Source organism: Cucurbita maxima, unplaced genomic scaffold (genome assembly GCF_002738345.1).
Source record: "Cucurbita maxima cultivar Rimu unplaced genomic scaffold, Cmax_1.0 Cma_Scf00020, whole genome shotgun sequence".
In the NCBI taxonomy this organism is placed as follows: Eukaryota; Viridiplantae; Streptophyta; class Magnoliopsida; order Cucurbitales; family Cucurbitaceae; genus Cucurbita; species Cucurbita maxima.
Genome location: NW_019272036.1, coordinates 1032693 through 1044042, shown reverse-complemented (window position 1 = coordinate 1044042; position 11350 = coordinate 1032693). Strand labels below are relative to the sequence as shown.

General features: G+C 32.4%; 2 protein-coding genes across 2 annotated transcripts; both read right to left on the bottom strand.

The window, feature by feature from the left end:
• Positions 1-1913: 1913 nt before the first annotated feature.
• Positions 1914-4998, bottom strand: LOC111494729 (protein SIEVE ELEMENT OCCLUSION B-like). The gene is made up of 7 exons (XM_023144701.1): positions 4706-4998; positions 4525-4617; positions 3869-4317; positions 3640-3737; positions 3349-3482; positions 2764-3252; positions 1914-2651 (listed from the first exon to the last, which is right to left on the bottom strand). Exons 1-7 carry the CDS (start codon positions 4934-4936, stop codon positions 2064-2066), a joined length of 2082 nt encoding a protein of 693 aa, XP_023000469.1. The 5' UTR covers positions 4937-4998; the 3' UTR covers positions 1914-2063.
• Positions 4999-6327: 1329 nt separating this feature from the next.
• On the bottom strand, positions 6328-8341 carry LOC111494777 (protein SIEVE ELEMENT OCCLUSION B-like). The gene is made up of 4 exons (XM_023144768.1): positions 8070-8341; positions 7907-7990; positions 6886-7337; positions 6328-6684 (listed from the first exon to the last, which is right to left on the bottom strand). Exons 1-4 carry the CDS (start codon positions 8247-8249, stop codon positions 6597-6599), a joined length of 804 nt encoding a protein of 267 aa, XP_023000536.1. The 5' UTR covers positions 8250-8341; the 3' UTR covers positions 6328-6596.
• Between the last annotated feature and the right edge of the window lie 3009 nt (positions 8342-11350).

The window sequence follows — 11350 nt, the reverse complement described above, 5'->3', positions numbered from 1 at the left end:
TTTTTTTTTTTTTTTTTTTTTTTTTTTTTTTTTTTTTTTTTTTTTTTTTTTTTTTTTTTTTTTTTTCTCTTTCTCTGTATAAACTTTATACAAAGAGATTCAAACCTTTTAGATCGAAAATGTATATTGTTTTCAATTTATTAGTTATTTTAAATATACCAAATAGTTTTTGAAATTAGTGAACTTCTTAATTTTAATGATATTATTTTTCTTGGGCTGAATTATAAAAAATACTCATAGATAATGATTTTTGTTTTAATAATGCCTCCTACCATTAAAACAATTAACAAATATCTAAAAAAAATATCTTTATCATTAACTTTTGGATTAAAAATGTTAGAATTTCGTTTCAATTATACTTTATAATATCCCAAACTTTTCAAAAATATTAATAAAGAAAAAAAAACTTTCATTAAATTTTAGATGAACATTACGATTACCATATATATCTTTGAAAAAGATTTATAAAATATTTTTACTATTTTTCTTCCTTATCTATAAACTATTTCAGCTCCAATTGAAGTTTTATTATAATAACTAAAAATAGGAGGGTCTAAAATAGGATGTTTGAGAATAAAATGTTGACTTAGAAGGTCCGTCTAGTCCACATATTATGAACATAACATACATCTAATACATCTAAGCATGTCTTCCATTTTACTTTGGTATTGCAAACAATGTTATAAAGTAATTTCATGTTTGGTTTTCTTCGTCATTCATTAATCTTGTATGGCATAATTTGATTAGTCACATCCTATCTTTTGATGCCTCAAAATTTGGAGCGTAACATCTTTTTTATCTTACAATTACGAATGATTTTTCTCATATACAAATTTGCTACTGATCTGGCTGATTCAAATCCAATACGAACGAAAGCAAAGCATAAGATTCGTTGGTTTATTTATTCCAAACTTAGATGCTTGAAGATTTGCTCCCCCTCAGGCATAACATATACATAAAGCCACCAGATGAAGGACAATTCATAACGTATGGACCCACTTTCACGGCTTGTTAGCTAAAGCTCTTACTCCACCAGCTACCTAGCATGCAATATTCTTTAATTGAGATAAAAAAAAAAAAGACAACGTTTTCCTCAAGTTATTGATTCTTCTTCACCTTTATATACTTATTCTTCACTTTTCATGAACAAATGGTATGATCTACGATAATATTTCTCCACTTATAAACATGATCTTCCACTAAATTAACCAAGGTGGGATGAGACTCCCTACTCCAAATAATCATCCCCTTAAGCTTATGGAGCTCTTGAATAGCCTCCCCTTAATCGAGGCTCGACTCCTTTCTCTAGAGCTCTCTGAAGTCTTCGAACAAAGTACACCTTTTGTTCGTCACTTTAGTCACTTTTTGACTACACCTTCGAGGCTCACAATTCTTTGTTTCATATTTGAGGATTCTATTGACATGTTTAAGTTTAGGGCATGATTCTGATACCATGTTATGAATCACGACTCTCCACAATGGTATATTGTCAACTTTGAGCATAAGCTCTCATTGCTTTGCTTTGGGCTTCCCCCAAAGCCCTCATACCAATGGAGATAGTATCCCTTACTTATAAACATAATCTTCCACTAAATTAACTAATGTGTGACTCCCTAGTCCCAATAATCCTCAACAGGTTTGTTGGTTTGGTTGTAATTGTGTTATTGTTGTTGAGTTGTTTTAGATCCATTAGATTGTTCAGGGAAAACCGGTTGCAAGGAGTGGAACATAGGTAATTTCCCTCACACACAAAATTTTTAAAACCTTAAAATGGGTATGAAATTTTTTTCTCATCACTCCACGACATGGGTAATGAATGTTTGTAGTAATGAACGTTTTCATTTCAAATGGAAAAACCTCATTTGAAAGTAATTCTTTTAAAAACTAAGTAGAAGAGAAGGAAGAATGAAGGCTTTCATCAATAAAAGAAATAATAACGTTTAGTTTAGTGGTAGCCTAACAGGCTCAAACTTGACGATACAGATAGTACAATTCCATATTGTCGGATCACCTCATATTATTTAGTAGTAGTACATATAGTTTTATAAAGTATGCTTGACATCTTAGAGCTCAGGGCGCCCGTGGTTACATTTGAAGCTTATACCAGTCTCCATGAAGCGAGGACATTCAGGACAGTTTACTATCATTGGAATCCACCCACTAAATCCAGGAAGTGTCATTCTTTCACAAGTGTGAAATTTGAGATTTAACTCGTTGAAGTAGTCTTTAAAGGCATCCGGGAAGGCTTCTATGTTCAAATTTCTTTTCCATTTGTTAAAATCTTCCAGAACTCCCAAAATCAAATTGCCTCGACCTACGAGCAATGGAGCTGAGCCAACTGCTAAAACTGCCCAACCATTTTCATTTTCATAAGATATTAGTCGTAAGATATCTTCAGTTGTTTCAGCTGCACTTGAACCTTTCAATTGACTCTTGATTACGAAGTAACCCCATTGTGTGATCCAAAAAAGAGGTGTCAATGCAAAATCATTCACCTCATTGATTTTCTTTCCCACACGAACAATTTCAAATGTATTTCCCTTATCTTTAATATATGGGTCGTTCTTAATTTCTACTACTTTCTCTTCGAACTGTTGGATCCAATTAGGATCTTTTCCTCCATAAAATATGATGGCCCTATCTTGATTGACCTAACAAAAGATGAAATATTTGATATGTCAAGACATGAAGTACTAGTCAAAACAACATCGCTAAACACATAAATATGTGGGAATTAATGACAAAAACGTTATATTTACGTACCCAACTTCGCAATCTTGGTTGCTCAATAAATTTTAGAAGGGTGGACTCAGGCCAATTCTTTTCCAATAAAGCATGAGTTCTTCCATTCGTGAACGGAATGGCTTCAGTGCCCCAAACTCGGATTAAATGGATTGCATTTGTAAATTCAACTCTCGATTGGGAGTTCATAACAACAACCAATGGGTCTTGTCTAAGTTGCCAATTCTCCTCAAGATACCTCCAACCTGCAATCTTTGTTGTGTATGGCACAATGTACCACTTCATTAAAGAGCTCAAGTACTCATATTTCTTTCGAGCTTCTTCTTCTTCCTCTTGAGAATGTTCGGGAGAATGTTCATGAATAACTGGAATCCAAACAATCTTATATTTATCCTCCTTTCTCACTTCATTGTAAACTAAATGAAGAGCTCTAATATCATCCTCGGAGATATCTAATCCAGAAATTAACAAGATCACATTCTTGTCTCTCAAACCATCTTCAACACTAACCTGCAAACGCATAAGATGTCACGTGTGTATGTTAAATATATATCTAATTATAAAAATAAAATGTTTGTTTGTACTATAAAATTGTAAGGCAAAGACCTGCAATCGAGTCGAACCATCTATGAAAGGCTTTGCCTCGACCTTGCCTTCAACAAGCTTAGGCAGAACTAAAGTTATCTCAGTGGGAAAATTATCAATGTGATCCACAAGCCATCTATAAAGATCAATCTCCTCTGCATCCATAATATTATATAGAAACAACATATGGTTTTGAAGTTAGCAATTGAGAATGCATATGAACTTAAATGGCAAAAGTTTCGTTAATCATTCCTCGTCCAAAGATATTTTAGTATCTTTGTTTTACAAACATGATCAAAGTTGAAAATTGACCTTGTTGTATCCGAATGGTGTTGAGATGAATTTCAAGCATATTGAGTATAGAGTTGATCTTTTCGGCCAACTCATTCAGATACTTTTGTGATTGACCCCTGAAAATCTTATTACAAAATCGTTGAGTTGATTGAAGAATCAAATAAATTTGGCAACAACTTTAATAAGCTTGAAAAGCTACATTGTTTTATTTTTAAAAAATTAAAATAAATTCAAATTACGAACTTACTCGGTCTCATTCAAGTAACTTGAAATCTCAATTCGGGCAGCAACGATAATGTGAATAATCCAATAGGAAACCAAAGGAATTTGGCGAAGGACGGAAGATAACTCCGACAGTTCTTTGGTATCATATTTGGAGAAGTTCTTGAGTTGGGTAATGTATTTCATGGCCCGCAAGCAGCTGTAGATCAAACTGTTGGGGCTAAGTAGCACTTGCCGGTACTTCATACCCTCCAATTGCTTCTTCAACAAAGGAACTCGCTTGATCATTGACAATGATTTTGCGAGTGGATCCAACGATGAGTAATGGTTGAGGTGCCATATGTCTCCGTATTCAGCCGCAAAAGCAGTCAATGTTAGCACTGCTTTGGCCTCCCATGAGTAGCTTACCAATATATCAAGAATGTCAAGGGTCGTTTTGTGCGCTTGTTCTATACCTGGAGCTTTGCACGACAGCTGATACACAATTCATTTCACCAATTAATACGTCTATGATTGTCCCATGCTAACTTCTTTTCTTAACCTAAAGTTCTTGTATGTTTCAAAATGGTGGAACAAAACATGAAAATGATTTGGAAATATTCCAACACTTAATCATTTGATCGATGGCGATATCTGTTAACCAGTTGCATCATTAGTTAAAAATTAATTTTTGAGAATGACCTGGCTTGACACTTTGTGAAGGGTGCAAAGTGGTGGATCAACAACATTGACCTTCAAAAAATCGTCTGAGAATATCAAACGGCCCTCGGTGCCCTACAATTTTCGTTATGGATCAATCACATACATATATAAACTAAGCTCGAAAGATAGAAATTAGACGATGATAGATAGAAATGGGTACGTGAGTAACAGTTTCGGTGATTCGGTCAGCAGTTGAGATGATACTTTCAACAAGTGCAATGTAATTATCGACGTCGATCCTGACACTATCGTCCTCACGATGTTTAGTATAAATGTGGCCGGTCACCGTCTCGTCGGATAAGTGCCTTATGCTTTGGTCGTCCTTGGTGGAGGTTGAAAGCTTTGGATGGTGCAATGAAGCAATGGGGTTGTTGGGAACGGATAGAGACATGATTTCACAAAGGAGGGATTGGGAAACTAAGAGCAAATGTAAATAGGAAGAAGTTGTTGTGGCATTTGCTCTTAATTTGGTGTCTTATTTATAGGTCTTGATAAGTGATGAAAGGGGAGATAAAGGTGAAGAAGAAGCGATACCTTCATGAAAACGCTGTCCTTTTCTTTGTCTGAATAAAGGAATATTGTGTATAGCTAGCTGGCTGAGTGAGAGCTTTAGCTGACAAGCCGTAAAAGTGGGTCCATATCCAATATAGATTGAACTTGAATTTTGTAGGTTTTACTAAAAGGGAAGAAAATCGGCATGCATCACGTTTGGAATAAATATAAATGATTGTAGGGTACTTGTAACGATAATAATATAACTTAAAAAAGAGTTTTAAAGTATTCAATAAGTGTGCATAAATGAACTACTAGTACTATACTCAAGTATAAGAGAACGATTCTTGAAATAAGACAACTAGCTTTATTTGAATAATTCCATGTTAAGTGATTTTATGAAAATTTCCTATAAAAATATATGATTGAGAACGAAGAATGTTGAAAGAACATGATCATGTCGCAAGGAATGTAGGTGAATATCAGGACACAGTGCCAAATTTGAATTTCGAATCTTAATTTAAACTTGGGATATAAGACGTTACAATTTACCTTTGACTATTATGAAGTGGCAAATGGAAGGGAGTGCGTAATTTTTTTTAATTATTGGTTAGGATTTTACCATGTAGAAGAGAGTGATTGCTTACGAGTTATTGAATTGCTAAATTAATAAAAATATTTTTTAACTTTGTATTTGTCTCAAATATATGAAAATAAAAGGTTCCAAAATAAAATATGAATGATCATGGCCTCAAAGTATATATATATATTTTTTATATTTGATTTTAAATCACAAACTTTGTAGAAGTTTATGATCATGTATAATGTTGAATCTTTTTTTTTTAAGAGAGTAGAAAAAAGAGGGCTTAAAGTTTGTAGTGAGAAAGTCGAAATCTGCTCCAAACGACGAATTGAAGCCGTAAATGTTCAAGAGTTCTGTCACAAGAAATAATCAAGGGTTTTGGGAGAACCATTTTGAACTTTTGAATCACACAATTTCGTCAAGAATTAGGTAAGAACAGAATGTATGAATTTTGAGTTCTTATTTAAGTTTTCTTTTACATTTGAGAGACATTCTTGGAGTTTGATTCTATTAAATCGGCTCACAACTTCTTCACATGAGTTATTGTGACTTCACTTTCGAGGCTCACAATTTCATTGTTTGACATTAGAGGATTTTATTGAGATGACTAAATTAAGACAAGGACACGACTCTTATAGGAGGGAAATGATCAACTAATCTCCACATTGGTATGATATTGTTCATTTTAAGAATAATTCTTCCTTAAATAGCCAACGTAACACTCCAACCATCCTCGACATGTATAATAAAACATAGAAAATTACAAACAAAATCTTTACCAACTAAAAAATAAAATGATTATTGATATAATTAGTACACATAACACAAAGTAGAGTACAAAGTTCATATTCTACGAACTAGGATGGAAAAGAAAAAGACCAATATTTTCTTTTGTCCCTTCTTTCTAGATGCAACAAATGTTAAAACAAAAATTTAGAAGGTGGAGTAATTTTATTTAGCTCTAACACCGTTCCTCTCAAACGATGTTGAGATAACTACCCAGCGTATTAAGTATTGAATCGATCTTTTCAGATAATTCATCCAAGTAATTTTGTGGTTGACCCCTGAAAAATAAAACCACAAAACTCAATAAGTTGCTTAAACACTTTGATATTCGTATTCTACTCAAGTCCAAATAAATAAAGATAATCAGAATTAAAAGCCTTAAATTTATTCAACCATTCGAAAGATTTGTACAAAAATATCTGAAGTTTGAAATTTGTGTCTATTTAGTCGTTTAAACTTTAAAATACTTCAATACTTACTCAGTGTCATTCAAATAACTTGAGATCTCGAATTGAGCCGCAACAATAATGTGTATTACCCAATAAGAAACCAATGGAATTTGTCGAGAAAAGGCTGAAGATAACTCCGAAAGTTGGTTTACATCATGTTTGAAGTGTTTCTTGAGTTGACTCATGTATTTGATGGCTCGTAAGCAACTATAGATTAAACTGTTGGGGCAAAGAAGCACTTGTCGATATTTGATGGAGTTTAGTTGCTTCTTTAGGAATGGGACTCCTTTGATCATTGACAAGGAGTTTGCAAGTGGATCCAACAATGAGTAATGGTTGAGGTGCCATATGTCTCCATATTCAGTGGCAAAAGCAGTCAATGTTAGCACTGCTTTGGCCTCCCATGGGTAACTTACCAATATCTCAAGAATGTTTAGTGTTGTTTGGTGAGCTTTCTCTATTCCTGGAGCTTTACGTGTCAACTAAGAAACATCAAATTCCACTCGTGGTTAGTAGATCTGGTTTGGAATCCATTTGTTAAAAATACTTTCAAATATGCACTTCATGTGTTCGAATACAATGGTAATATTATTCTCTGTTTTAGCCCATTACGTATCATTATCAGCCTCACAATTTTAAAATACGTCAACTAGGAAAGTGTTTCTACATATTTATAAGAAATGCTTAGAGCACATTAGTTGGAGAGAAGAACGAAATATTCATTCATTTCTTATAAAAGTGTGGAAACCTCTCTCTAGAAGATACATTTTTAAATCATGAGATTGACGAGATAACAAGTTAAAGTCGATAATATCTATCACTCGCTTTAAGCGATTACAACAAGTAAAATTAATACTAATTGATTGAAAATTGCTTTAGATTTTTTTTCTTTCAAATAATCATCATTAAATTGATTATTGAGAAAGCCTTTTTTTTTTCTTTCTTTCTTTCTTGTTGTTGTTAAGCACTAAATCCAAACAAACATTAAATGTGATACATATAAAACTAAATGTAGATCACGCAACAAGGTAAGTCGTTTTCTTATACTTACCTCAGTTGATATCTGATTAAGAGTAAAAATTGGAGGATCAACGTTCAAGAAATCATCTGAGAATTTGAAACCTTCTTTGTTACCCTACAATTGATTATACAAAAAAATACATAAAATTGGGGGAAAATGTAAATGGAAGATAGTAATAAATGAAAATGCTTACTTTGGTAATTCGATCTGCAGTTGTAATGATGCTATCAACCAGTGCGATATAATTATCGATATCGAATTTGATTTTTTTGCCATCACGGTGTCTAGCATAGATGGATCTGGCGACCGCCTCGTCGGAGAAGTGTTTGAGGCTCCGGATGGAGGCTGGGTTGGTAGAAAAGGATAGAGACATGATATGAGAAGAAAAGATGGAGGTTGAGGGGTTAGAGAAAATGGAAATGAGAGAGAGATAAGAGTATATTGTTGCGTTGTTTTGGTCTGGTTTCCACTGCCTATGTAGTTATTGAGAAGGGAAAGAAAGGAGACAAAAAGAAAAAGAGAAAGGTCAAAGTGGGTCGTGATATGTGCATGCACCAACAACCTTCCTCACTTTTGTCACCGACACAAAATATTACAATGTCTTTTTTTTTTTTTTTTTTTTTTTTTTTTTTTTTTTTTTTTTTTTTTTTTTTTTTTTTTTTTTTTTTTTTTTTTTTTTTTTTTTTGTCTTTTCAATTCATCTTTACACATGCATCAAAGATTAGTAGTAGTCCAAGGAAACAAAAGGAATATATATATATAGAGAGATTTCAGGAAATCATCACCATCCATGCATGCTTGACGTGGTGTCGCGATGTTAACCTGAACATAGAGACGCTATACATTGTAGCATTTCAATTATCTCACATTCTCTCCCTAAGTCTCGACCCAACAAACTATGTAGTGTCAGTTCTTTTATGTTTCTCTATAAAGCCTAACAATCTTCTCATTATAACAAAAATTGTCTTTGGGAAGATTCAAATTTACCATTCTCATTCTCATGTTATTTTTTTATGTTCTTCGCAAATATTAAGGAGCCATATGATTTAGGGTTTTGTTTATCCTTTAAATTTATTTAGCAATTAATTTCAACTATAATTTTCATAAATACATGTTATAATTTTTAAAAAATCGAATATAATTAATTTATTTCACACTCTTGTTAGAAACATAAGTATATTTCAATTTATTATCATTTATTCTCTATTTCTCTTCTACCAACTCCTCAATAAACTATTTGAAATCTCTAAAATGGTAGATAAAAACAATATTTTTATCCAGAAAAATAAAATACATAATAAATAACGAAAAAGAAGACAATATGAAACACAAATAATATAACAAAAAAAAAATCATATTAAAAATTAAAAACGAAAAGAAGAAGAAAGACATGGAACCCGAAAAACAAAGAAAATTGACTATTATTTATTTATTTATTTTTGTTCTCGACTGTACCTCTATGTCTGCTTTGACCTATTACTTATAAAACACGTCTTTTAGGAAGAGGTTTTCACATTCTTATAAAGAGTGTTTCGTCCATCTTCAATACATATGAGATCTCAGAGTATACCACTAAAGTTTACGAATTTAATAAATGAGACAAAAAATATATAGGGTAGATTTTCTAGGAAATTATGAAGATAAAATGTAGTGTAATTTAAAGTGGAATACTATTAATACAAAAAAAAAAAAAAAAAAGTGCAAAGAAATATTTACATGGTCCTACATTATGAAGACATTTCTTTGGTGTAATTTATCTTTTCTTTAAATAAAGTGATAAAAAAAATTAGACCCATTACTATATTCGCAAACTAAAGCTTATTAATTAGGTTGGAGGAATATTCTCATCCTTACCCACAAGATTGTTATATTCTGTCCCTAACCTTTATTTTTGGAATATATATACGATTGCTTGATAATTAATTCATTTCTCAAGTAGCTTTTGAAATATATATTAACACTCGGAGTAAAGGAGGGATTAATGAATAAATTGAGACCATTCTAAATGAAAGCGTTTTTAAAAAAATTGAAAGTGATTATTTATACTAACAAGATGCACCTTCAAACTGTTAAATGAACACGACTCTCCACGATGGTATGATATTGTCCACTTTGAGTATAAGCTCTCATGGCTTTGTTTTCGGCTTCCTCAAAATACCTCACTCGAATGGAGAGAGTATTCTTTAATTATAAATCCATGATCATTCGCTAAATTAGTCACTTTCATCATCCAACACAAACAATATTATATTGGGTGACCTCCTCGTATTGGTTTGTGGGAATAGTCTTCGCAACAAGTAACGTGATCATCTGCCATGCCACGAGAATGTTGGGACCATTAAATGCTAAGCATGTGTCGTTACAATCTTCAAAAACTCAAATTTTTTTCCTACTAACAAAAATAATGTCTCAAATTTCTCTCTTTGTTTAAGTTTTCTCTTAAAAAAGAAATCTCTTTTAATCCAACTTTTCTTTCTTTTCTCTAACCTATATTTTTGTCAATATTTTTTTATCTAATTTTTTCCTTCATCTTTTTAAATTTATACTATTTGACTCTTAGTTTCTATATCTTCGTATTCATTTTTCCCGACACTCTCTATGTGAGTTTTCTATTATCCTCAATGGCAAACCAAAGGATAAAATATCCATAGGGAGGAACTTTTGTTGAGAGACTTTGTAGTGTGAGAATGTGAGAGATACACTTTGTAAACACTTTGATTATAGTGATTGGCTACCACTCGCGGATGTAGGAAAATTTCTTCTCTACGAACCACGTAAATCTTTGTCTCTTTGGTTAATTTTTGTTTGTGGGGGTGTGAGTGCGATTAATCTTGCTTTCGCTTTCGTTACAACAATTGGGTATCATAGCTTTTTTGGTTGTGACATTCCGCTACAACAACTGGTATCATTGCATTTTTGGTTATGGTATTTTGTACCACAAGTAATATCAGAGCATTTAAAGGTTGTGGCATTACGGTGCACAACATATTTTATTATGAGTTGCAACCTAGATAACCAATACAAAATAATAGTTGAAGAACATTGTTATTTTTAAACAAAGAAATAAAAGGATTTTGTTCGTAGATGGGTGAGTGTCGTTGATCTTGTTTCCACTTCCATTGTTTCCACTCCCATTACAACATCTTCCATTGAAAGCTCTCTTACATTTGGAGTTATAGTGCTCTCACATACCATTCTTACTTAAGGAGTGTCTTTAGGGTTAACCCCTCCTCGTTTTGGTCTCCAATTTTTTTTAGGTTTTTTGGGAACAAAAAAACATAACAATGATAGTTTATGTTTAAAGTGAACAATATCATATCAATGTAGAGAGTCATTTTTCCTATTAAGTAGTATCAGAGTCATGCTTTTATCATAACTTAGAGAACTTCAAAAGTGTAGTCATAGTGTAGATCCGTAGTAAAACTCTAGAGAAGAGGGTCTAAAATAATGCTAAATAGATAGATGACTATTTAA

Excerpts from the sequence above, each read along its gene's own strand:
- LOC111494729 (XM_023144701.1), bottom strand. The coding sequence starts at position 4,936 with ATGTCTCTATCCGTTCCCAACAACCCCATTGCTTCATTGCACCATCCA. Across the intron at positions 4,318-4,524 it reads TTCACAAAGTGTCAAGCCAG|CTGTCGTGCAAAGCTCCAGG; the intron begins GTCATTCTCAAA and ends ATTGTGTATCAG. Across the intron at positions 3,483-3,639 it reads CACCATTCGGATACAACAAG|AGGAGATTGATCTTTATAGA; the intron begins GTCAATTTTCAA and ends TTATGGATGCAG.
- LOC111494777 (XM_023144768.1), bottom strand. The coding sequence starts at position 8,249 with ATGTCTCTATCCTTTTCTACCAACCCAGCCTCCATCCGGAGCCTCAAA. Across the intron at positions 7,991-8,069 it reads CTGCAGATCGAATTACCAAA|GGTAACAAAGAAGGTTTCAA; the intron begins GTAAGCATTTTC and ends AATCAATTGTAG. Across the intron at positions 7,338-7,906 it reads TTAATCAGATATCAACTGAG|TTGACACGTAAAGCTCCAGG; the intron begins GTAAGTATAAGA and ends GATGTTTCTTAG.